The following is a 27,025-nucleotide window of genomic DNA, read 5'->3' as shown; positions in this document are numbered from 1 at the left end:
GTGATTCTCATTCTCACCAGACTATAAATCTGGTTTTTGAGAAAATGTTTAGGCCTTCCTAAAATGAATGCATATATAACTATTAGATATTAGGCATCTTTTAAATATCTAAATATGACAAAACCTCAGAAAAACATTTTAAAAATGCATGCTTAAATGTCTTGTATAGCCAGTTAAAGCTGAGGTGTGACTATACTGGTGGCCAAGGTAAACTACATGATTTGCGGTGGCTAAGCACTGGACTGATAATGGCAGTTTCCTTGGCAAAACAAACACCATTAGTGTTGGTGTTCCTGTTGGAAAGATCTGAGATTCTGAAGTTCTGGAAACAATGTGTGGTCTTCCTTGACTTACGCAGTATTCTGTTAAAGTATGATGATTGCTGAGTAGTCATCTAGCATCCTAACTGATCAAATACCAAAATCCCTGGATGTTAGAGTCATTTATTTCATTTTTTTATTGTGAAAATACTGTACAGAGGGGTTACAATTACATGGGTAAGATAATGAGCACATTTCTTATCAAGCATTGTAGCCTCCTCATTTGTTTCCCCTACCCCCACATCCCCCCTACCAAAGTTGTAAAGTTCGTTTTTTCGATATAACGACTTGTCCTGTCATACACTTTAATGCAAGTAGTTGTTATGATATAGTGTTGGAGAGTAAGAATCTGACATAGTCTTGTTCAGTATAGACAGTTTCCCGTCTCCTCCCAACTTTTTTTGGAGGGGAGGCAGTCCTGGCCCTTTAACTCGACCTTGGGCACTGTCCCTGAGCTTCTTTTGTTCAAGGTTAGCACCTACCGCTTAAGCCACAGTGCCATTTCCAGCCTTTTCTGTTAGTGGTACTGAGGAATCGAACCCAGGGCTTTACGCATGCTAGGCAAGCACTCTTACCACTAAGCCACATTCCCAGCCCTCCAATATTCTGAAGGCCAACTATAGGTTTTAAAAAGGCAAAAACTAATTTGTGGCTTAGGTTCTAGGTTCACTTCGTTTGATTTTCCAACCTGGCATGTGTGAACACTTGAGATACAAGAAGGATAAATAGGAGCCTGCAAAAATTGAGATCCTATTTCAAAAAATTAGAACCACAGCCAGGCACCAGGGACTCACACTTGTCAGCTACTAAGGAGGCTGAGATCTCAGGACCCCAGTTCAAAGCCAGCTCAGGCAGAAAACTCCAATTAGAAGTTTCACTTCTGATTCCATCCATGTTACTGTAATTACAGAATCCCATTCATTTTTAAAGTTAAATAATAGTCCATTGTGTATATACATGCATATCACATTTTCTACTTCATATGTTATCATGTTATTAACAGTGCTAAAATAAACATGTATGTGCACATGTCTGGTTTACATGATTTTAATTCCTTTGGATAAGTGCCCCATAATGGGATCATACAATACTTATGTGTCACATGAACATTAAGGTGTGGATGTGGTTTTTGGTATGACAATTGAAAAGTATTCTTTTTTAACCACTTCATAGGAACATTTTGGTTGCTGAGTTTTTCCTGTTTTATATCTTCTAGGCTGTTAATGACTCGTGCTACCAGAATGATGATTCGGTCCTAAAATCCCTGGTTGAGATAGCAGATACTGTCCCAAAGTATCTGCGTCCTCACTTGGAAGCAACTCTGCAGCTAAGTCTAAAGGTAGGTTGATACTTGAGCATAGGTCTGCTCCTTAAGTACAGGTGATAATCTTAAGTAATAAATGCATACAAATCTGCCTTCTTTCTAGTTGTGTGGAGATACCAGCCTCAATAATATGCAGCGCCAGCTTGCCCTTGAAGTGATCGTGACCCTCTCAGAGACCGCCGCTGCTATGTTACGAAAGCATACTAATATTGTTGCACAGACAAGTAAGTCAAAGCTCTTCAGTGTTTATATGTAATGTAGTGAAGTTATTGGATGCACTTGCTGAGAATCAATGTGATTTCTCAGATTCACTGACAATATGAATGTCCTTTGAAAGTTAGATGAATCTGGGGAAATGCATATATGCATAAATATTAGGCAATTGATTAAAATAATGCAAAAGGGGCTATACTTGTAGTAGTAAGGAGCAAAGCTGAAAACATAGATAGTAATAGTACTTACCCATGAAGATAGGCTCAGAGCACTGATATGACATTAACCACGGCTCGCCTTGTTTTATAGTGCTTTACTTCATAGTCTCAGTAAAATTTCCATGATGATTGTACTCTGGAAATAGCTGCTGTACAGTTTAGTTTTGCTAGGATAAGCATTTAGGACTAACCACACTAACCTAATGGTTTTCTCCTAGTCATTTCTTCATGGGTTTGTGATATCTGATCACAGAAAATGATAAGCATACCTTACCACATGGTCACGTTATAGTGGCACCTACTTTTTATTTATCTTACACTGCAGTAGTGGTTAGAATTTTAGGACTTTCCAACTGAAGACACTCACTTTTTGTTATAATGACAAATAGAATTGGAAACAAAAATATTGCTCATTGGTTGGTTATATGTCTGCCAAAGAAGAAAAAAATTGTTAGAGGGGCTGGGAAGTGGCTCAGTGGTAGAGCGCTTGCCTTGCATGCATGAGTCCCTGGGTTCGATAACTCATCACCACATAAGCAAAAAGAAGCTGGAAGTGGTGCTGTGGCTCAAGTGGTAGAGTGCTAGCCTTGAGCTGAAGAGCTGAGGGACAGCACGCAGGCCCAGAGCTCAGGCCCCATGACCAGACCCTCCCCCCAAAAAATTATGCTGGGCTGGGAAGGTGGCTAGCCTGGCATGCATGAAGCCCTGGGTTCAATTCCTCAGTATCACATATTCAGAAAAGGCTAGAAGCGGCATTGTGGTAGAGTGCTAGCATTTAGCCACAACAGCTCAGGGACAGCGCCCAGGCCCCAGGACTGGCAAAAAAAGGTAAAGAATGCCTACATGCCAAAAATTATCACTTAGGAAAATTTACTAGGAAGATGAAAGATCTTGTAATATCAGACCCGACTTAGAATACCTAAGAATAAATCAGATAGCGTATTTAAAGACTAACAGAAGAGGAAGTAAACATCTTCTTTTCACATCAGCCTATAGATCTATAGTTTCATAGGTTGGGGGTAGTGGGGGGTCTCAGCAGTAGAATTCCTAGCAAGTAAGGCCCCAAGTTCAAGGACACACACATACACAGATTAAATTCAATGTAATTTTAGTCAAATCCTAATTCATGGTTATAATAGGTTCTAAAAAAATTTTTTTTTTTTTTTGGTCAGTCATGGGGCTTGATTTCTGGGCTTGGGCACTGTCCCTGCACTCTTCAGCTCAAGGCGAGTGCTCTACCACTTGAGCCACACCGCCACTTCCGGTTTTCTAGTGGTTTATTGGAGATAAGAGTCTCACGGACTTTTCTGGCCGGACTGGCTTTGAACCACAATCCTCAGACCTCAGCCTCCGGAGTAGCTAGGATTACAGGCGTGAGCCACCGGCGGTTCTAAAATTCTTACAAAGAGTATAAGTACTGGAGAAGCTAGGGAGATTCTGACAGTGAATGCTTGCTCTCAGCTCTGAAGATTTGAAACTGATCTATGATATAGATGTAAACAGTGGTATGAACAGAATAGGAGGAGTAAGATCAAAAGAGCAACCTAGAAGATAATTTATCAGAGGTTGTTGGAATAAGCTGTTTGATTTTAAAGCAGGATGGTTGTGGGGAATGAGGATGTGGGGAGGTGGGGGGAGCAGAAACAACTCCAGTTATCTTAGTTAAAAATAGTTTGGACCCAGGCTTGGGAGGCTCACACCTGTAATCCTAACTACTCAGGAGGCTGATATCTGCAGGTTGTGGTTCAAAGCCAGCCCAAACAGGAAAATCAGTGAGACTTTTATTTCCAGTTAGCCACCAGAAACCTGGTGGTAGCGTGCTAACCTTGAGCAGTAGAGCTCAGGGTCAGAGCCCAGGCCCCAAGTTCAAGCCCCATGACTTACAAAAAGAATACAATGGTAATTTGGAAGTCAAGCACTGGTGGCTTACACTTGTAATCCTAGCAACTCAGAAAGCAGAGATCAGAGGATCCAAGCCAGCCCAGGCTGAAAAGACTTTGAGATTCTATTTTCAAATAAAATAACCAGCAAAGGCCAAGCAGAGGCTGAGGTCAAGCCTCCAACCCAGGAAAATATTAAGTATAATGAAAATAATTGTTATTTTTAAGGTTACAAGTGGGGATTAACAGTAGGCACAAATAAGTTTATTTGCAAATACTAAATCCATATCTTTTGGCCAAGTAAATATGAAATTTAAAATGAAGCCACGAGCTGTAAACGACTGCAATGCTCAGTCACTAAAGCTTTGGTGTCTAGAAAGTAAACAAGACTGATAAACAGAAGAGCTGAGGAACACTATGGATTCTTGCAAACAGGTGCAGGTGTGAGTGGTATCAGAACGTTTGACAGTCTCAGGATGGTGGAAAGTGTAGAGGATCTCAATACTTGGCTTCTAGGCATCCCCTGTCCACTGCAACAGCTGTAAAGAGCCTTTTGGTGATTTTTAGTAATACTGAAGATACTTTTAAGAATTACCTATGCAGTCTTTTGTTGTTGTTGTTGTTCTTGTTCTTGTTGTTTTTTGGGTCCAGTCATGGGTCCTGAACTCTGGGCCTGGGCACTGTCCCTCAGCTTTTCAGCTCAAGGCTAGCGTTCTACCACTTGAGCCACAGCGCCATTTCTGGCCTTTTTTCTTTTTGTTTATGTAGTGCTGAGGAATCGAGCCCAGGGCCTCATGCATGCAAGGCAAGCGCTCTACCACTGAGCCACCTTCCCAGCCCTATGCAGTCTTATTCTTGTAAAGGAGATGTAAAATTTCATCAAATTGTGTAAGAGGAGGGGGAAAAGTAGAAGCACTCAAAATGCTCATCAGCCACTGGACAGTGTGATTGTATAATTGAACACTGGATTATTGAAAATCATGCGTATTCAAAAATTGACAAGGCATAACATAAATCTTTAGTGCTATGCAATTGTATATAGTTTACCTATATTTAAAGTGGAAATAATAAAACAATGGATTAATGATTGGCGCTCACACTAGTGAGAGGAGGGGTAGAGGATGCAGTGGGATTTTGGAGGTTGGTCAGAATTCCCAAACAAAACAGCCCAACATAGCCTGATATTTAAAAAAAAACTAAAGCAATTGTCACAAAAGTGATTTTGACCAGAGGTTGATGAGGAACCTATGATTAAAAGGTGAGTTAATGTTCTGTCACCCTGTTCGGGAGGCAAAGCAAATCTTGTTCTTTTTTTTTTTTTGTCATGGGGCTTGAACTCTGAGCCTGAGCGCAGTCCCTCAGCTCTTCAGCTCAAGGCCAGCGCTCTACCACTTGAGCTACAGCGCCACTTCCAGTTTTCTGATGGTTTATTAGAGATAAGAGTCTCTCGGACTTTCCTGCCCGGGCTGGCTTTGAACCGGTATCCTCAGATCTCAGCCTCCTGAATAGCTAGGATTACAGGCATGAGCCACCAGTGCTGGGCTTGTTCTTATTTTTAATTGGTCTAACAAAACAGGCACAGTCCTCTGGTGTGAACTGATTATTTGCTTTAGTTCCTCAGATGTTAGCTATGATGGTTGATCTGGAAGAGGATGAGGACTGGGCAAATGCTGATGAACTAGAAGATGATGATTTTGACAGGTAATGCACACTAGACTGGGTAAAGGTGGCTGGATAGGACTGCCCAGCTCTCTACTGCTGTTTTCTCTGTAGAGCTGGAAGTTAAACTTTTCAACTTGGAATATGAAACACTTTGCCTTACGATTGTTTTCATTTCTGTATCACATCACTATTTTTTGGTGTATAATTTGAGTAAGTTTCATGTGTTCACTGAAAGCTTATAAAACATATTTTCTAGTTTGGGGTTTTAATGTCGGTGGTTGTGGGGCTTAAACTCTGGACCTGGGCACTGTCTCTCAGCTCTTCAGCTCAAGGCCACTTGAGCCACAGCGCCACTTCCAGTTTTCTGATGTGGTTAATTGGAGTTTAGTCTCACAGACTTTCCTGCCCAGGCTGGCTTTGAATCGCGATCCTCAGATCTCAGCCTCCTGAGTAGCTAGGATTACAGGCGTGAGCCACCGCACCCAGCATTTCTAGTATTTTATTTAAATAGTAAATAGTACATGAAACTATTTTGTAATGAAAGATAATTGCAACAAAAAGAACAATCTGTCTATTCTAAAAACTTTAGAAGCAAGGCACCAAGGTTCCAAGCCAGCCCAAGCATGAAAGTCTAGGTCTGTGAGATTCTTAGCTCCAGTTAGCCAGCAAAGTCAAATGGAGTTATGGCCCCAGTGGGAGAGTGTTCAGCTTGAGCAAAATACCTCAGGGACAACAGTCAAGCCCTGAGTTCAAGCTCCAGGACCAGTACCAAAAACAAAAATTCACTATATGTATTGGAATATTATTTCTGTAATCTCAGCAAAGACTAAAGGTTTTATTGAAAGCCCTTTCCCCTTGTTTTTGTACCAGTCCTGTAGCCTTGAACTCAGAGTTGATGCTGTTCCTTTGCTCAAGGCTAGTGCTCTACCACTTGAGCCACAGCTCTATTTCCACCTTTAATTGGAGACAGTCTTATAGACTCTCTTCTTGCCCTTGCCCAGGCTGGCTCGAACTTCATTCTTCATCTCATCTCTCTCCTCCTAAATAGCTATAATTAAAAGTGTGAGGCATCTACAACCTAACCCTTTTCTTTCTATATGATGGTTTTGTTTTTTTGCCAATCATGCGGCTTGAATTCTGGGTTTGAGCACTGTCCCTGGACCTCTCTGTGCTCAAGGCTAGCACTCTATCACTTGAGCCATAGCACTGCATGCAGCTTTTTCTATGACAGACTTTCCTATCCAGGCTGGCTTTGAATCTCAACTTCCTAAATACTAGAAGTATAGGCATGAGCCACCATCGACTAGCCTGTTTTTTCTTTTTTTTTTTTTTAATCCACATCTTTAATACCATACAAAAACATGCTTACACTATTTCTCAGTCTTATTTTAATATGTGCTTAGAGATTTAGCCGGTACTGAGTGCTGTTTTCAGTGAATTCTGGGTGTTGACTGCATGGGTTTGTTTGTGTTTAGCAACGCAGTTGCAGGGGAGAGCGCATTAGACCGGATGGCCTGTGGCCTTGGTGGGAAGCTTGTACTGCCGATGATCAAGGAACACATCATGCAGATGCTTCAGAATCGTAAGCTGTGCTTCTTCATGTTCTACGAGAGCAGAATGTGGCTCTCTAAATCTTAAACACTTAGCAAATGCTTACGCTGATTTTAAAAATCAAACTTTGCCTATTTATAATGTTTAGCCTGACACATTTGACTGAAATTCTACATCATTTTTGGAACCATTATTTAATTTTTCCCTCCACAGAATTGGCATCATCGTATAGGGAAAAATTATTCTAAAGAAAACATGCAGATTTACTCAAACTTTAGGCAGAAACCTTAACAATTTGAATAAGAGTTATTTTTATTTAACTAGTTGTACAAAGGGGTTTCAGTTCAACAAATTAGTTTATTTGAATGTGCATGAAATATTAGTGTTTGACTCATATAGTCTCCTTTCAATACTTTTATCTCGTAAAGAAAAGGGGTTGGGGTGGTGGCTCGGGTGGTAGAGCAGTTGTCTAGGAAGCACAAGGCCTTGAGTTTAGTCTCCAAGGAGTCTAACCAGACACTTCTGTCCATTTTTCTAGTTGTTCAGTATGTAGGAAGTTTTGTTCTTTTCCAAATCAGAATAATTTTTAATTTTTCTACAAGCATGACATTGGTCATGTCCAAATTACTACTAGTCTTGTGAACATAACTCTTCTTCCACAGCTGACTGGAAGTACCGGCATGCAGGACTGATGGCCTTGTCTGCCATTGGGGAAGGGTGCCACCAGCAAATGGAAGGAATTCTAAATGAGATAGTAAATTTTGTATTGCTTTTCCTTCAGGATCCTGTAAGTACCAGTAGCTCTTTTGGTTCATAATTGTTACTCCTACTATAGTTACACGCAGTAATTTCTTTCCCTTACTAATGCAAAGGGACATTTTTATTACAGCATCCAAGAGTGCGGTATGCAGCCTGCAATGCTGTTGGACAGATGGCTACAGATTTTGCACCCGGTTTCCAAAAGAAATTTCATGAGAAGGTAAATGACATGTCCTCACATAACTCTGGTCAGTGCCAGAAGAGGGGGTAAGCGTTTCAAACACACACCCATGTGCTTCTACTCCTAGGTGATTGCAGCTCTGCTGCAGACCATGGAAGACCAAGGCAACCAACGGGTGCAGGCCCATGCGGCAGCCGCCCTCATTAACTTCACTGAGGACTGTCCCAAGTCGCTGCTTATTCCCTACTTAGATAACTTGGTAAAACATCTGCACTCCATAATGGTACTTAAACTTCAAGAGGTGAGTTTTGAAATCCTTAAGCTCTAAGATTAGGTTTATTAGATGGAGAAGACCTGGCAAAAGAGACTTTTCAGCAAGACAATCAGGACAAGAGGTTTAAGGCAGGCCAAGCTATTTCATGTAAAAGAAATCAGGCTCAATCTGAGCATAGGCTAATAGAATCCTGAACAACATAGTATCACAGTTTAGTAAATTAATATATAGGTTGCCTGGAAAATAAGGCAAGGGATTATCTGAATTTGAGGATGAGCCATCCTATGTTTTTGTTTAGTTTCCTTCTTTATTTTCAATATTGGGGTTTGAGCTGGGTCCTTATACTTGCTAGGCAGATGGGCTGTCATTTGTGCCATTCCTCCCACCTTTCCTGCTTGTATGTGCTTCGGGAGATGAATGTGAAACACAGAAGACTTGGAAGCAGGATTACAGCCATGGCTAGGGAGCTGTTCAAGCAAGAGATGATTCTCAAGACCATTTGTGGAGTTGAAACACCACTACCAAAGGAGAAAAAGATTGATCACGTGAAGCTTTAAATTCTTTCTGCCAATTTTAATTTAAAAGGTGGGGTTCCCCAGAAGCAAGGAAGAAATGTCAAACATTTCTTCTAACCACAGGGACAGAAATCAAGAATATGTGGCACTGATGTCACATTTTGTTTAAATAATCAGACTGGCTCTCCAAGTAGTGTTTTATTACAGGTTATGTACAAGGATGCAACTTGACAACAATTGAGCAGTGTTAGTACAGCCGTGTGTGAACATTCTACTCTAAATGTGTGAGAGATGTAGATGAGAAAAGCAAAAATTGAGGCCCAATTTGTTAAATACAAAGAGAGTGGATTAGTGCTGTAAAGATGAAGTGAATACTAAGGATATAGAAAATAAAAACTTCACTCTATAGGTTGTTGGTGTTAGATTCCCCAGCCATGAGCTTCCTATTAATTGCTATGAGAGTTAACTAATACTTAGTCTTTGTTATTGCTTCAAAAACATAGTCCATAGCACTTGACTGGTCAAAGGATAGGGAGGAGAGGCTGGGAAGATGACTCCAGTGTTAGAGTGCTTGCCTTGCATGCATGAGGCCCTAAGTTCAGTTCCTCAACACCACAGAAGCAGAAAAAGCCACAAGTGGCACTGTGGTTCAAGTGTGTATGTAGAGCACTAGCCTTGAGCTGAAGAGTTCAGGGACAGCGCCCAGGCCCAGAGTTCAGGCCCCATGACTGGCAAAAAAAAAGAAAAAAGGACAGGGAGTAGATAGCCAAAGCAACAGAAGTTTGAAACAAATTCCCAAGTATTAAGTGTCAACTCACACAACAGATTAATAATATTATCATCCAGGCATTGATAATATTCTACTGAGGCTGAGATCTGAGGGTCTTTTTTCTGCCCAGTCAGAAAAGTCAGATTGACCACTTTGAAAAGCATAGATGGAACCTGTAGCTCAAAGTGGTAGAATGCTAGCCTAGAGCAAAAGAGCTCAGGGATAGCACCCCGGCCCTGAGTTCAAACCAAGCCCTACAACCAACCAATTATTTTAAAAAATGAAATATAAGGGATAATGCTTTGTGAGTGCAAAAAAGATGAGTAAGACCAAGATTTGTACTCCAGAAACAGCTGTGCTTTTAAATAAGACCAAAAAAACCAAACAAACAAGTAATGGGTACTAGGTTAGGGGGAGGAGCAGGAACTACATAAATGGTTCATCATAGTTTAGTTTTTATGGGAATATACTGTAGTTTCTGCATTTTTAGCTTCTAGACAGCTTCTTGCAGTTTAGAAAAACAAGAACATGAGTGGGGGAGTGGCAACTTAAATATTTCTTCCAGTTTTTCATGCCATTTATTTTGTGCATCTTTTCTCATAGCTGATACAGAAAGGCACCAAGTTAGTTTTGGAACAAGTTGTGACATCCATTGCGTCAGTTGCAGATACTGCAGAAGAGAAATTTGTCCCTTATTATGATTTATTTATGCCATCCCTGAAGCACATTGTTGAGAATGCAGTGCAGAAGGAACTTAGACTTCTGAGAGGAAAAACTATCGAATGCATCAGCCTTATTGGTCTGGCTGTTGGGAAGGAAAAAGTAAGTGATCTGTAGTCATGTGTTGTTTATTTTGTCTGCCCATGGGGCATTGAAATAATGGAGATGTTTTGCCTTCTGGTAGTAAGCAAGGGTATTTTTCCTTCTCAGATTACTCCTGGTTTACATATAAGTAATTATCTGCATTTCTCAAAACTCAGTTATAGGTGCCAGTGGTTCACAACTATAGTCCTAAGCAATCAGGAGGCTGAGATCTGAGGATTGTGCTTCATAGCCATCCTGGGCAGAAAGTCCATGAGACACTTATCTCCAGTTAATCACCAGGATATCAGACTTGGCTGGAAGTGGTGGAGTGCTAGCCTTGAGCAAAAGAGGTCAAGGACAGTGCTCAGGCTCTGAGTTCAAGCCCCACAACCTGCTCCTTCGCCTCTACCCCCACCTGCATCCCCCCCAAAAAAACACACCTCAGTTATGCTCATAACTACCTTTTTCTTTCCCATCTACCATTCAGTCTATCTTTCCCAAGAGGCACATAGAGTTTGGTCTCCATGTGTATGTACTTGCTTTCCTGGTAAATCCAAAGGCATCAAGTGTCCTGAGAGGGAAGTGATGAACATGTAACTTCAGAAAATAATTATCAAGAGCCATTGGCAGGTCTGTGGTTCTCAGCTGAACACCTCAGAGTAGTTCGAGCTGATCCGAAAGAACTTCTCATTGAACTTTTCCAGCTGCCCCTTGTCACTGTTAACATGGAATTTCTCTGTGTAGTCTGTCCAAAGCAATTTCTAGATTCAGTTCTGTGAGATACTCAGACTATATTCAGACATGCACATGTCTACACATCTGGCTTTTCACTTGATTATAAATGAAGATTGCCAGAACTACACAGTCAGTTGAACGTCATACATAAAATCTTCATGCTCTTAATTCTGTAGAGCATTAAAAAAATTTTGGATAGATTTGAATTAAGTTTACTGCTTGAAACATATATGCCATTAGAAACATGAAATATATTTTCCTAGAATAAGAATTAAGTTGGCTTCAAGAATAAGAATTTCTTGCTATAATAATTTTAATGAAGGGGTTTGACTTGTGGGAAAAGTACATTCTCCCCCCTGTATTGTTTTCTGGTGGTTAATTGGAGTTGAGAGTCTCATAGACTTTCCTCCCAGGGCTGGCTTCAAACCGCGATCCTTACATCCCAGCTAGAATTACAGGCAAGAGCCACCAGCACCTGGCAAAAGTATAGATTTTGTTTTTGTAGCTTTGTTTAACACAAAAAACAAAATGAAGTGTGAGGAAGTGCCTCTGTGATGTGCTGCACACTGGTAACGCTGCTCTGTCCATATGTTGTCTAGTTCATGCAGGATGCATCAGATGTGATGCAGCTGTTGCTGAAGACCCAGACAGACTTCAATGATATGGAAGATGATGACCCTCAGGTAAGCAGGCGAAGCTGCATTAGCTTTGGTCTGTGAATAGCACAGACTTTTTTCCAGTCTTGGGACTTGAACTCTAAGGGTCTAGCTGCTGTCCTTGAGCTTCTTTATCTCCAGGCTAGCACTTAACCACTTTTGAGCCACAGCACCACTTACAGCGTTTTCTATTTATGTGGTACTGAAGAATCAAACCCAAGGCTTTCATGCATGCTAGGCAGGCAAACACTCTACTACTAAGCCACATTCCCAACCCAATGTGACTGCTTTGTTTATACACTACTATTCACCCCTTCTGCTTTTTGAGCTGAATTCTCTCAGTGTATTGTCAGTGTCTCTTGCTTTCTCTTTCTGTCAAGTTGTGTCGCTCTTGAGCTTTGTCCTCCTATGCACACTCCCAAAACCAGTGACATTCACAGTCATGGCTACAGACTTCCTGTGTGTACTGTGTAAATCTTCTAAGGTTCATTTATCAACCACTTAGTGAATATCTGTCAGCTGAATGTCTGTCAGCTCTTTGAGTACCACATGATGTGTCAGAAGAGAAATGCAGAAACAAAACCCAATAATCTCAAAACCTGTAATGCTCTCTCTGCCTGTGAGCAGGTGTACATTTCACTAATTAGGAACTTCACACACACATACACATACACATACCTGGCTAAATACTATATTTCTCAGTATGAGTCTCCTGATTAGTTCAGTCTTATGTCATAATCTTTTTTTTGGGGGGGGGTCCAGTCGTAGGGCCTGAATTCTGGGCCTGGGCGCTGTCCCTCAGCTCTTCAGCTCAAGGTTAGCACTCTACTCTACCACTTGAGCCACAGCGCCACTTCCGGCTTTTTTCTTTTTGCTTACGTGGTGCTGAGGAATCGAACCCAGGGCCTCAAGCCCTGGGAAGGTGGCTCTACCACTGAGCCACCTTCCCAGCCCTTATGTCATAATCTTAAAGGTATTCCTAATGCCTGACATATAACAAGGTACGTACTAGTGTTACCATGCTGTTTTCCAGTAGTTAAAATAGGGAAACATCATTTTGCTTTTTTCTTTGTCCTAGCCTTGAACAAAGGGCCTAAGGACTGGCCCTGAGCTGCTTTTGCTCACGGTTGGCACTCTACCACTTGAGCCACAGCTCTACTTTCATCTTAATCATTTTGCTAAGGAAGCATATTCCTTTAGGTGCTTGCTTCTTTCCTAGGCAGTATGTGAATATGTAACTATACATGTACTTGCTATAACAGGTCAGTGAGGGTCCAGTGCTGAGTGGGGAGGGTAGGGTAGAATGGTAGGGGGAGAGGACAGGACCTGCTAAGACTTCCTTTAAAGCAAGAGGTGGGAATTGTGTTTATTAGGTTTTATTGACATTTATAAGTGGGATGCCAGGCAGTAAGGAAAGTAGTTACAATTTCTTGAAATGATTCATGTTATTGCTGGTCCTATCCCAGTGTATAGGATAAGAGTGTATAGGATTTCATTACTGATTGGAATACATTAGTATGTGATCTTTAGAAATGCACTTATTAAAGCTGATGAACATAACACTAACATTATTTCAGGGGCTGGGAAGGTGGCTTAGTGGTAGAGCGCTTGCCTTGCATGCACGAGGCCCTGGGAAAAAAGCCCTGGGAAAAAAGCCGGAAGTGGCGCTGTGGCTCAAGTGGTAGAGCGCTAGCCTTGAGCCGAAGAGCTGAGGGACAGCGCTCAGGCCCCATGACTGGACCCCAAAACAAACAAACATTATTTCAATGACTGAACGACTTTGATTATCTTCCTTACTGATTGTTTTTAAATGTGTTTTAATTCTTTTCCCAGATCTCTTACATGATCTCAGCATGGGCCAGAATGTGTAAAATCCTTGGAAAAGAATTTCAGCAGTACCTTCCGGTGGTTATGGGCCCTTTGATGAAGACAGCTTCAATTAAGCCTGAAGTGGCCCTTTTAGACAGTAGGTGTTTTTGTAAGGACCGGTAACAGAGTTATAGTATTTGGCTCTGCAGTTCTTATATGCATTTATTTGTTTTCTCTGTTACTAGCCCAAGACATGGAGAATATGAGTGATGATGATGGTTGGGAATTTGTGAACCTTGGAGACCAGCAAAGTTTTGGTATTAAAACTGCAGGACTAGAAGAAAAATCAACTGCGTGCCAGATGCTGGTAAAAAAAAAAAAATTAACTTTCATGGCCTCTCCTTTATATACATTTTAGAAATGTTACTAAAAACATAACTACAAGATAAATTAATTTGAAAAGCTGTAAGGATATTCCTTTAAAAAGAAAATGCCTGTAATCCTAGATAATCAAGAGGCGGAGACCTGGAGGATCTTGTTTCGAAGCCAGCGTAGGCAGAAATGTCTGAGAGACTAGATGTCCGAGTAACCAGCAAAATGCCAGGCTGGAGGTGTGTGTGTCTCAAGTAGTAGGATACCAGCTGAGCAGACTAGCTTAGTTAGACTCTGAGTTGAAGTCTCAGTATACATACAAAAGAAAAAAATATGGACTAAACACTTCGTTAGCTTTTTTTGGTTTGGTGTGTGTGTGGTGTTTTGTTTTGTTTAGTTTTTTTGGTCAGTTTTGGGGCTTGAATTCTAGGCCTAGGCACTATCCCTGAGCTCTTCAGCTCAAGGTGAGTACTCTACCACTTGAGCCACAATGTCACTTCCAGTTTTCTGGTGATTTATTGGAGGTAAGAGTCACGGATTTTCCTGCCAGGGCTGGCTTTGAACCATGATCTCAGCCTCCTGAATAGTTAGGATTACAGGCATGAGCCACCAGCACCCTGCTATCTTTAGTTTTAATAACCAAAGTGCTTTTAAAGAATTGTTTAATTCTCTTTTGATAGATTGCAAAGCTTTGCTTTTTGTTCTATTCACTATTGACATGATTTTTTTCTAATGATTTGCTAACATTGTTCAAGAACAAGGATTCTTTTTTTTTTTTCTCATCAGACCAGGTCGTAACAAGGTTTAAGGGGAGGCACATATAACGCAAGCGTGTGAGAACCCAATTATCACGCTCATTAACCGGAAAAGGATCAGAACAAGTATTCTTATTTGACCCAGATGGCCTCTAATTCTTGATCTTTCTGTCTCAGCTTCCAAGGTGCTAGGATTACACACCTGGCTCTGAAGTTTTAAAAAGATATAAAAAAATAAGCTAGGTGCTGGTGTCTCACCCCTTTAATCCTAGCTACTTAGGCTGAGATCTGAGACTAGTAGGAGAGGCAAGAAAGTTCATGAGACTCATATCTCCAATTAATCACCAGAAAGCCAGAAGTGGAACTGTGGTGGTAGAGCACTCTCCTTGAGTAAAAAAAGCTCAGGGCCAGTGCCTGAGACCTGATTTAAAGCCCCATGACCAGTCAAGTACAAAAAAACAGATGCTGATAGCTACTTAGGAGGCTGAGATCTGAGGATCAAGGTTCAAAGCCAGCCCAAGCTGAAAAGTCTATGAAACTTATCTCCAATTAACCACCAAAAAAAAAAAAAAAACCCAAGTGGTACCATGTCTCCAAGTGGTAGAGCCACTCACTATCCTTGTGCAAAAGAGCTCTGGGACAGCACCCTGGCTATGAGTTCAAGCACCACGACATACAGACATACATACATAACAAGCACTGTGGTTCACTCATATAGTTTCAGCTACTCACTAGTCTGAAGCACAATAAGCCAAGTAGTAAGTAGCCAGTCTGGGAAATCTCTAAAACAATAGTACAAAATATTTACAAGATTTGCAAAGTAAGTAATATACTACAGTTATCTAAGTTTTCAGGTTTTTTTGTTTCTTTGTTGTTGTTGCTGTTTTTTATTTGTGTCAGTCCTGGGTGCTGTCCCTGTGGGTTTTTTGCTCAAGGCTAATGTTCTGCCACCTGAGCCACAACACCACTTCCAGTTTTCTGGTGATTAATTGGAGATGAAGAGTCTCACAGACTTTCCTGCCCAGGCTGGCTTTGAACTTCAGTCCCCAGATCTAAGCATCCCGAGTAGGGTTAGGATTATAGGCAAGAGCCACCAGTACCCAGCAGTTTTCAGGTTTTGTGCTCTTAAAACCGACATTTTTTGTTTTAAATAGTTTCAAACTAATGAAACTTTTCCTTTTTTTTTTCTTTTTCTTTTTTTTTTATTGTGAAAATACTGTACAGAGGGGTTACAATTACATGGGCAAGGTAATGAGTACATTTGCCTCCTTTGTTTCCCCCTTCCCATCTCCCACCTCTCCCCCCATTGAAACTTTTCTAAATATCTCACAGGTAGTACCTATTCCAGCTTTTTTTTTTCTGTTTTTAGAATATATTAGGTAATAATTAGGAGAGAAATACAATGAGAAATGTAAGTTCTATTCCAGCTTTTTTTTTAATATCTTCTAGTAGTTGTACAAAGGATTTACAATTCAGCCAGCAAAGCAGTTTATGAATACAATGTATTCCAGCCTTTGCTTTTTTTTTTTGTAGGACTCAAACTCATTATCTGATGCCAATGCTTATTGACAGGCACTCTAACCATCTGAACCACACCTCTAGCTTTAATTGCATTTTTAAATTGGCTTAGTTACACAGGAGGAGATTTCATTGTTAGTTAAATCTCCACACGTTTATACCGTATTCTAGTTGCTCCCTTTATCACACTAAAAAGAGCGTTCCCAACAGGTGATTCCAGGATATCTATATTGATTTTAAAATTGAGGCTTACTTGAATGTCCTACTTGCAGCTTTCACTATAGTTGTACTCCAGTGGAGTTGGAATGTTATGGGGCCCTTGTTAACAAGAGCTGGGGATATCACTCAGTGCTGGTGTGCCTGCCTGTACCTGTAAGAGCTGTGTTTGACCTCTGGCACTGGAGGGATAATAAAAGGCTATAAATGGATCTTGATGGCTTTTCCAATGTTTTGGTTCTCAGGTTTGCTATGCGAAGGAATTAAAGGAAGGTTTTGTGGAATACACTGAGCAGGTGGTCAAACTGATGGTTCCTTTACTGAAATTTTATTTCCATGATGATATCCTTTGACCATGGACTGCAAAACATGGCTAGATTGGGTAAAATTAACTTGTTACAGTGTTACTTTGCGTGACCTGAAGCATACATCACCATATTGTTTGTGTTTACAGTAGCTGTAGGTGCAGGGATAATATACTGTTCTCTGCATGTGTTTTTATTCCTTTCACCTTGTGCCGAAAATCATGAAAAAAGAAATGTGAAATGGGGCTGGGAATGTGACTAGCATGCGTAAAACCCTGGGTTCGATTCCTTAGTACCTCATAAACAGAAAAGGCCAGAGGTGGTGCCTTTGGGAGTCATTTAGTGATTGTATTTCCTTAACACCAAAACGTGTTCGAGTGGCGGCGGCAGAGTCTATGCCTCTTCTTCTGGAATGTGCCAGAGTCCGTGGTCCTGAGTACCTCACACAGATGTGGCATTTCATGTGTGATGCTCTGATCAAGGCCATCGGCACTGAACCAGACTCGGACGTCCTCTCCGAAATCATGCATTCTTTCGCAAAGGTGGGAATACGTTTTTCTTACAATATTTTCCCCTAACATTGGTAAGGTAGTGATTAATACTAGTTTTGCTTAAGAAACTAAATGGAAGCCAGGGATTTTTAAGTATGGTATAATGTAAGTAATTGCTTTATTGAACGTTCAGTCCACTGAAGATATGTTAATGTTTTGTTTGTTTAGGAGTGTGCATTGGAGAAGTGGTAAGTCTGCCCTGGAAGGTCATTACCGCAGAGGGTCGGAGGCACTGTGAGTGCGTTCCTTGGAAACAAAAGAAATTCCAGTGTTCTTATATTCAGTCCCACTACTGTACCCATCTGAACACTACTGGCAATTCAGGCTACTTTCCATCCCATTCACTGGCCCTGGTTGCCTGGTTTGTACTGTCAATAGCTTCAGTTAGTCTACTGCAGAACTTCTTTTGGGGGTTGGGTCTTACTTACTATGTGGCCCAGGCCAAGCTTGATTCTCCTATGTCAGTGTCTCCCATTTTGGGATTACAGGTACATGCTACCATGAGCAACTTGGAAATCCCTCTTCTTTTCCTCCTAGTTCCTTCTTTGCGGCTATTGCATCCTTTCCCTACTCATCCATGTACACAGTTCTCTAGCATGCTCCAAGGCTGATGTAAGGGTTCTTCCCTTTGTCATCATTTATATTCCTGCAGTTCCGTTTCTACCCTTCAGTGAAGCCTTCATGGCTCCTCCCAAACTACTTGCCTCCACCCCACACACCTGCCCTGCCCTTTCGGACACTTGTTACCCTCTGTGCAGTTCATGTTTGCACTGGGTTGAGGGCATAGGAATTTTGCTCTTTGGGAGCTGGCTTTGTCTTCTCCACCTTGGAATGCTCAAGAAACAGGATAATGTGCCTGGTACACATTTGAAAGAGGTGCTTCTAACCTCTCCTCAAAAAGCTCTCCTCATGCCAGGTATGGTGGCTCACACCTATACTCCTAGCTACTCAGAAAGCTGAGATCTGAGGATCATGGTTCAAAGCCAGACTGGGCAAGAAAGTCCATGAGACTCTTATCTCCAATTAACCACCAGAAAACCAGAAGTGGCACCGTGATTCAAGTGGTAGAGCACTTGTCTTGAGCTGAAGAGCTCAGGGATGGTGCCTGTGCCCGGAGTTCAAGCCCCATGACCAATCAAAAAAAAGGCTCTCCCCGTAACTACATATCTGTTTACTTAACCAGTCATCTTCTAGGATATTCAACTGCATTCATATTTCCCAGACTTGTGCCTTAATGCAAGGAAACTTTCAGTTACAATCCCTTGCCTCTTATGGGTGCTCTCTGTCTTGGACCCATTAGTGCATTGAAGTCATGGGAGACGGATGCCTTAACAACGAGCACTTCGAAGAACTCGGGGGCATATTGAAGGCAAAGCTTGAAGAACATTTTAAAAATCAAGAATTACGGCAGGGTAAGTTTGTCGTGCTTTTCTTTCTGAGAAATCCTTGATATCCTTAGTGACCATTTATAAACATTTGTTTGGATGTTGTTTTAGTTAAAAGACAAGATGAAGACTATGATGAACAGGTTGAAGAGTCACTACAAGATGAGGTAATTACTCCTGCACTTCATTTACCATCATTTGCATACAAGTTTTAAATGCGTTTGTTTCTGGTTCCTCCTACTTGCATTCTGACATTTGGTAGTCTTTGGCAGAAGGTGATGGAATTTCATGTATTGATAGAATAAGTGATTTGAAATGAACTGGTCTTGGGTGCTATGTGTGTACGCTTTATTCAGTGCCTCATGCCCCACAGTGCAGTGTTTTCTTCACATGTGTTGCTCACACCAGCTGTTGGGTTTGGTACTGCTCTCGTCATGTTCAATATTAGTGGCCTCAGTTGGGACACTCAGCTGGTAGTTCTTGCCTCACAAGCATGAGGCCCTTGAATTCAAAGCCCAGGGCTATACTAAAATGAAATAGAACTATGAATCACCTCACACACCAACAAGTGTTGACAGTCTGAAGCTTTCTTGCAGTGTTAAGTCAGTTCTCTTTTCATCCAGGGCCTCATGCATACAAGGCAAGCACTCTACCACTGAGCCAACTTCCTAGCCCCTAGTCTGTAGATTCTTGATAATATGCTCTTAAAACAAGAAATAATTTTTTTTTTATTAACTGTTGGTACTGGTACTAGAAATGACATTTTTAACTCATCTGAGGGTGAATTGTTGTATTTCTCTTTTAGGATGATAATGATGTTTATATTCTGACCAAAGTGTCAGACATTTTACACTCAATATTCAGTAGCTACAAGGAAAAGGTGTTGCCATGGTTTGAGCAGCTGCTTCCATTAATTGTCAACCTAATAGTAAGTACTACCCTGTCTACCTGAGACATTTTTTTTTACTTTTATTTTGTTCTAAAGGTGATGTACAGAAGGGCTACAGCTACATAAGTAAGGTAATAAATAATGAGTACATTTCTTGTCGAACATTGTTACCCCCTCCCTCATTTTTCTCCTATTTTGCCTTCCTCCAACTCCTTCCCCCTTCTTGAGACTTTTTAAACTATATTGTCTTGTATGTGATCTTAATAGAGTCTTGAAAATTGCTAATTACATTTTCCATGGAGCAGTTACAGTACATTCTAAGAACATACAAGTGGTTTTTCATTACTTCAGACTAGTATGCCCTTTTAAATGAACAGACACAGAATGACTACATTTTTTTAGTGTACCATAGAAAATTCCTGATTGTCACAGATTATGGATAAATGGCTTCTATGTTTGACTTTTGTTTTGTGGACTTTATTTGGAAAGGAGTTCAGGTTCATCATCAAAGTAAGCAGAACATACAGAGCTTCCTTCTTCCCCACAGCATGTGGCTCCCCGTTAGCATCCTCCCCCAAAGTGGGGCACTGTCACATGATGAGCCTGTGCTGACACGCCATGATATAATGCCTTTATGTTTTCAGTTTTGTATTTTTGTCAGTGGTAGGGCTTGAACTCTGGGTCTGGGCACTTTCCCTCAGCTCTTCAGCTCAAGGCTAGCACTCTACCATTTCAGACACAGTCCTGTTTTTCTGGTGGTTAATTGGAGATGAGTCTTACGGACTTTCTGCCCAGGCTGACTTTGAACCTCGATCCTCAGATCTCAGCCCCCAGAGTAGCTAGGATGACAGGCGTGAGCCTGGGGGCCGCTGGCTCACACCTATCATCCTAGCTACTCTAGAGGCTGAGATCTGAGGATTGTGGCTCAAAGCCAGCCTGGGCAGAAAAGTTCTTGAGACTCTTATCTCCAGTAAACCACTCAGGAAAGAGCTAGAACTGGTACTGTGGCTTAAGTGGTACAGTACTAGCCTTGAGTACAAAGATGCTCAGGGACAGTCCCCTGGCCCTGACTTTAAGCCCTAGGACCAGCAAAAACAAAAATTAAAAAAAAATAATTAAGCCATTTTATTATTTAGGATTGTGCTTGTCTTCTAGAGAGTGTGGGGTGGCAAAATAGTTAAACCATATTGTCCAGGCCTGGCTTTAAGCCATCCTGTTGGGTAACAAGGCATGGAGTCCCACACTGCACCTGCCTACCTTGACTTCCCTACAAAGTATATTTGTTTACGTCACTGTTTCCCTTTGCCTGTGTCAGTTACATCTATGTAAGTAGTGAATATTTCTTGCCATTCCTAACGTATACCAGTCAACAGGTAAAATAATCTCTTTTTTTGTAGTGTCCACATAGACCCTGGCCAGACAGACAATGGGGCTTGTGCATCTTTGATGATGTCATAGAACACTGTAGTCCAGCCTCATTTAAGTATGCAGAATATTTCTTACGGCCAATGCTCCAGTACGTATGTGATAACAGCCCAGAGGTCAGACAGGCAGCAGCATATGGCCTGGGAGTCATGGCACAGTACGGTGGAGATAACTATCGCCCTTTCTGTACAGGTACTTTTGTTTATCCTCCTGCATGCATTTCATTGCAGACATGCTTCTTGCGCCTACTTGGTTTCCTTTGTCATAGCCCTAAATATTCGTCTCTTCAAATACCTCCTTTATAGTGCTTAAGAGTTTATTCTTGAGCTGGGTGTTGATAGCTCCGATGTGAGGATTGCAGTTCAAAGTCAGCCCAGGTATGAAATTCCATGAGACTCTTATCTCCAATTAATACCAGAAGTAGAGAGGTGACTTTTGGCTGTAGAACACGAGCCTTGAGCACAAAAGCTCAGGGACAGTACCCATGCCCTGAGTTCACACCCTAGGACTAGCACAAAAGGGGAAAAGAAAAAAAGCCAGATGTGGATGGCTCACGCCTGTAATGGTAGCTACTCAGGAAGCTGAGATGTGAGGATCACAGTTCAAAGCCAACCCTGGCAGGAAAGTCCATGAGATTATCTCCAGTTAACCACCAGAAAACCAGAAGTGTGGTACTGTGACTCAAGTGGTAGAGCGCTCGCCTTGAGCTGAAGAGCTGAGGGACAGCGCACAGGCCCAGAGTTCAAGCTCCACACCAACAAAAAATAAAAAAATATGGGGCTGGGAAGGTGGCTCAGTGGTAGAGCACTTGCCTTGCAGGCCAGAGGCCCTGGGTTCGATTCCTCAGCACCACATAAGCAAAAAAAAAAGTAAAATAAAATAAAAAAATAGGAGTTAATTTTTAGCCAGGCACCAGTGGTTCATACTTAACAATCCCAGCTACTTGGAAAGCTGAGATCTGAAAATTGCAATTTGGAGCATGCCTGGATAGACAAGAAATTCAGTTTTTACCTCCAAATAGCCATAAAAAAGCCAGAGGTGGGAGGTGTGGCTCAAGCAGTAAAGCACCAGTCATAAGCAAAAAAGCTGAGAGCTCAAGGCCTTGTAGAAATGGAAATGAGACCCAAGTAGAATCAAAGCTTCCTCTACCGTAGCCTTTCCTGGCAGTATCTCACTTGGAATTTGGCCCGTGGCCTTAGCAGAGGACTTTTTACACTCTAGGAAATAGAGGTCTTAAAACTTGAGTCCCCTTGGGTGATGAGCAGTGTTGTCGCTGGGTCCCTATGAGCTACTAGCACCCCTGACAAAGCCTGGTATCCCCCTCGCTCCCATTCTGAGCACACTTCCTTTCACATTTCTCTATCCTTAAATTATAAGCAGACCCCAAATACAGTTATTCATATTCATTTGTATAAAAATGCGAGTTTTAACTGGCCTTTCTCGCAATGCTGCTTTCAGAAGCGCTTCCGCTGCTCGTGAGAGTTATTCAGTCTGCGGATTCTAAGACCAAAGAAAATGTCAATGCCACAGAGAACTGCATCTCAGCAGTAGGCAAAATGATGAAGTTCAAGCCCGACTGTGTAAACGTTGAAGAAGTCCTGCCACACTGGTTGTCTTGGCTGCCTCTACATGAAGATAAGGAAGAAGCTGTTCAGACTTTCAGTTACCTGTGCGACTTGATTGAAAGGTAAGAAGCCCAGTAATTTGTACTGCTGAGTTGTGTATGATGGAATTAAATTTAATTGTTGGGGGTACTGTAGAAAATGTCCAAATACATTGTTAATGACCCTCTAGAATTTTGGTGCTTTTTATTCAAAAAGTACATCAGCAGGCCATAACGAATCTGACTTCCAGCTGTGGTGGTATTTATCCTGTTTTAGGCCCCTGAGTATATCAGAGGTGAGCAACAGAGACTGAACTATAGGAGCTTCTGAGATCAAACCCGTATTGTTTGTGTCTGTTTTCTAAGTCTGCATTCCCCTGTTACTAGTTCACTCTTGGCTCTATCACTGTTATTATTGTTTTTAGCATGAATAAACCCAGCAAAATCACTGGACTTGCAGCAGGCCTATATTCCTTCATGATGCACAAGTGCTGTGCTAGTGCCTCCCCTGGCAGATAGACACTGAGCAGAATAGGATATAGCTGGCCACCACCTGAAACCCGTTCTCCGGGCTGTTGGGTCATCTTAGAAGTGACTACTGTTACCCTCAGTGACAAAGACTACAATTACCTGTGTTTTTCCATTGCCGCTACCTGGGATTTATTTCCCCATTTACTCTTGAAATACTCTTTTTCTGGTTTTGTGTTTTTGTTTTTGTTTTTTTGCCAGTCCTGGGGACTGAATTCAGGGCCTGGGCCCTGTTTCTGAGCTGCTTTTGCTCAAGGCTAGTACTTAAGCCACAACACCATTTGTGGCTTTTTCTGTGTATGTGGTACTGAGGAATCGAACTCAGGGCTTCATGCACGGTAGGCAAGCGGCAAGCACTCTACCATTCAGCCATCTTCCCAGCCTTCTTCATATCTCTTTGAACTTCAGATTTATCTTAGTTGATGTCCAAAAAGTAGTAAAACTACCTTTTCTTTTGTTAATGCATTTAATTATTTATAAAGCTCTTAGCATATTTTATAAGTTCCATTTGTCAAGATGATTTTTCTTTTGCCAGTAACCACCCAATCGTTCTTGGCCCAAACAATTCCAATCTGCCCAAAATATTCAGCATAATCGCCGAAGGAGAAATGCACGAGGCCATTAAACATGAAGACCCTTGTGCCAAACGTCTGGCCAATGTCGTTCGCCAAGTACAGGTAAGCTAATTTGGTTGAATTAGGACGACTGAAGTAGACTTTTTCTTTCTCAAGGTCCCCACCCACCCTACTCTGTCTTAGAAATTGAGAAAAGGGCATTTTATCTTATCTCAATTGGATTATCCATATGACCCCATTTTGCTAGAAGTAAAATATTTTAAGCCTCTCAGTGTGTGCAGGGCATATATTCATCATGTAGTTGTTTTGTTTATCTGAAGGGAAAGAGAGATAAGATGTAATAGTTGTTAGCTTGTTGTGGTTGCTCATGCCTGTGATTATAACTGCTCAGGAAGCTGAAATGAGAAGGTCTGTGGTTCTAGACTAGCCTAGGCAAAAAGTTCAGGAGACTACAATCTTATCCAATAAAAGAGCGGGCGTGGTGGCATGTGACTGTCATACAAGCTGTGTGGGGAACATAAATAGAATCATAGTTCCAGCCAGCCTGGCAATGCTGAGTATACCCTGATCAGAAACAAAAGCAAGAAGGGCTAGAAGTGTGGCTCAAGAAGTAGAAAAACTGCCTTAGGAAGCACAAGGCACTCTAATACCACCTAAGGAGGGGAAAAGTAGCAAGTGGAGCCCAAGCACTAGTGGTTCATACCTATAATCCTAGCTACTCAGGAGGCTGAGATATAGAATCACAGTTCAAAGCCAGCCTGGGTAGGAAAGATTCCTCTCTTCAGTTAACTACCAGAATCTGAAAGTGGCACTGTGGCTCAAAGTGATAGGAACAGTAGCCTTGGGCAAAAGAGCACAGTGCCCAGGCCCTGATCTCAAGCCCCACAGCCAACAAGCAAACAAAAAGCGCAGCAGGGGCTGGGAAGGTGGCTCAGTGGTAGAGCGCTTGCCTTGCATGCATGAGGCCCTGGGTTCTATTCCTCAGCACCACATAAGCAAAAACAAAAAAGCCAGAAGTGGCGCTGTGGCTCAAGTGGTAGAGTGCTAGCCTTGAGCTAAAGAGCTGAGGGACAGCGCCCAGGCCCAGAGTTCAGGCCCCACAACTGGACCAAAATAAAAAAAGCGCAGCCATTCATCACTTCCTGAATGCATATGTTTTGGTTACTTTAAGATGTCAATAGCTAGTGTAGCTTTATCAGTGCAAAAGGGAAGAAATTTTTCTATAAACTATGCAAACTTTGAAGAGAGGAACAGATTTCTTGCTTTTGCACTAATAGTCTTGAAATTCAGGTAGCCAGGGAAACCGTGTTGTCACATTTCAGTCTGTGCATGCATGATGATGACTTAAGTCCCGCAGGCCATCCCTTCCCCCTGTCTAATCACTCCGCCGTGTTGTTGTTTTTTTTTTCTTCTAGACTTCTGGAGGATTGTGGACTGAATGCATAGCACAGCTCAGTCCAGAGCAGCAGGCAGCAATACAAGAGCTCCTGAACTCTGCTTGAAGGGCCTTAATATCACCCACCAGAAAACTAACTCCAAATAAACGTTTACCCTTTTGTTTAGGTTTCTTTGTTTTGTTTCTGAGCAGGAGAGAGCGGTAGTGTTGTGTGTAGGCCATTCTTCGGGAGAGGAGAGCCAAGAGCAGGAGCAGCCCCGTGCAGAGTGGAATTACAGTGGATTCTGGCAGCCCACTGAGGGAGTTGCCTGCAAACCCTGCAGTACACTGAAGAGTATTTTTCTATTGCTATCTCCCCCCCACCCATGTGAGGGGAGAGGGAAATAAAATTAGTTTTTCTCAGTAGACATAAGGACATTTAAGGAAAAACAGCTTTAAGATCAATTAATCAGCATAGATGTGTGTTAAATCACTATCCACCCAAGTGTTCGTTCTATCAATTGGAGTGAGTCATTTTGTGGGATAGAAAGATGCCTTCCACCCAGCAAACCAAGTGGGTGCAGAAGCCCCATACAAACCACAAGCGTGAGGACGTCATAGTTGGTTCTGTTTCCCCAAACGTCTCACGCAGTGACTGGCCGGGAGGCTTGCGCTACCCGCCCGGAGTGTGACGTGTCATTGGCTTGTCTGACAGTCATCTCATTTCACTCCTCAATAAACGTTGACTACAAAAGACGCTTGTGTAAAAACTCAGTACTGTCTGGTTTGATTCATTTTAATGTTTTTAATATGAGAGTGATCTAATATTTTTTTAAGATGATAGCTATGGCTCTGTTTTTCCTCTAGTATTTTCCTTGTGCAACCTTGAACATCCAGATTTCACTGTCATCCAGTTAATTTATTCCTCACCTATTCCATTCACAATTGGTATCCTTGGGGATTGCAATTTATATTTTTCTTTTGACCAGTAGTGTTTTAAAACTCAAGAGTGTTCTGAATACATCAGATCTGGCATAGTTTTCATTGCGAACTGTAACTGCTATAGAGACACACACACTGTTGGAAGTATTACTTTTGTGATAAGTATTATGGCTGAAATTATTTACTGAAAATTTCAGTAAAATGTGTGTATGTTTTCTCTCTATGTGTTAACCTCACATCAGTAAATGATTTGGTGGTGTTTCTTTAAATAACTTTTCTAAGGGGTCTTAAATAGATTTCTGTTGAAAACTTCAGTGTTAACATTTTTATAGTTTGTACTACATTTAACCGTGATATAAAAATGAATTTTATGCATAGATCAGAATTAAAGGTTTTTCCTTAAATGATTCGCATTACTTTATTAAACTAAATCTGAGAGAGACTACAGAATAGAACACATTATAAGGTAGATAGTTCTGGTTAGAAAATACCTTCAATTCTTCCTTGCCACAGGCCACGTTCCCTGGCAGAAAACAGTAACTTTACACCCCCCCCCCCCCCCCGCCGCCGCCGCCGCCGTCAGTGGAGCCTGTGGGACTCTTCTAGAGGATTTGGCTATATTGGAAGTTTCTAACCCTGTATTTCTGGCAGAGGAAAAGTGACAGGCAGGCCCTTTGCTTTCTTTAATAGAACAGTAAAATCATGCCCATCGCCTGGGCTTTCAGTGAGGATACTGGCAGAAAAGAAACGTGGAGAGCAGCCTGTGTCCTGAGCTGGGTGGAATGTGACCTGAAACACATGGGGCTTTAGTGGGGAACTTGGGGTACACAGCAGCAGCATGCTAAGTGCTTAGGTAGCCACACCCTGCCTGCTTCCATGCCACCCACCCCTGGGACAGCCCAGTAATGTTCCTGTA

General features: G+C 41.8%; 1 protein-coding gene across 1 annotated transcript in view; it reads left to right on the top strand.

Annotated features, from left to right (window-relative positions):
* Ipo5 (importin 5) overlaps positions 1 to 25,941 on the top strand; it is a 33,787-nt gene extending 7,846 nt beyond the window's left edge. Inside the window, exons 6-25 of the mRNA XM_013023000.1 lie at positions 1,537 to 1,659; positions 1,748 to 1,868; positions 5,569 to 5,656; positions 7,093 to 7,199; positions 7,831 to 7,955; positions 8,058 to 8,147; positions 8,236 to 8,409; positions 10,270 to 10,488; positions 11,805 to 11,888; positions 13,695 to 13,827; positions 13,916 to 14,037; positions 16,777 to 16,873; positions 17,206 to 17,378; positions 18,688 to 18,799; positions 18,884 to 18,939; positions 19,578 to 19,700; positions 21,059 to 21,278; positions 22,545 to 22,773; positions 23,753 to 23,894; positions 25,208 to 25,941. Coding sequence (XP_012878454.1) covers positions 1,537 to 1,659; positions 1,748 to 1,868; positions 5,569 to 5,656; positions 7,093 to 7,199; positions 7,831 to 7,955; positions 8,058 to 8,147; positions 8,236 to 8,409; positions 10,270 to 10,488; positions 11,805 to 11,888; positions 13,695 to 13,827; positions 13,916 to 14,037; positions 16,777 to 16,873; positions 17,206 to 17,378; positions 18,688 to 18,799; positions 18,884 to 18,939; positions 19,578 to 19,700; positions 21,059 to 21,278; positions 22,545 to 22,773; positions 23,753 to 23,894; positions 25,208 to 25,294 — 2,625 coding nt within the window. The 3' untranslated portion in view covers positions 25,295 to 25,941. The remainder of the gene's footprint in view (positions 1 to 1,536; positions 1,660 to 1,747; positions 1,869 to 5,568; positions 5,657 to 7,092; positions 7,200 to 7,830; positions 7,956 to 8,057; positions 8,148 to 8,235; positions 8,410 to 10,269; positions 10,489 to 11,804; positions 11,889 to 13,694; positions 13,828 to 13,915; positions 14,038 to 16,776; positions 16,874 to 17,205; positions 17,379 to 18,687; positions 18,800 to 18,883; positions 18,940 to 19,577; positions 19,701 to 21,058; positions 21,279 to 22,544; positions 22,774 to 23,752; positions 23,895 to 25,207) is intronic.
* Positions 25,942 to 27,025: the final 1,084 nt, after the last annotated feature.

This window comes from Dipodomys ordii, unplaced genomic scaffold (assembly GCF_000151885.1).
Source record: "Dipodomys ordii isolate 6190 unplaced genomic scaffold, Dord_2.0 Scaffold65, whole genome shotgun sequence".
Taxonomy (NCBI): Eukaryota; Metazoa; Chordata; class Mammalia; order Rodentia; family Heteromyidae; genus Dipodomys; species Dipodomys ordii.
The sequence above is the reverse complement of the archived record's forward strand: the minus strand, read 5'-3'. Positions and strand labels throughout refer to the sequence as shown.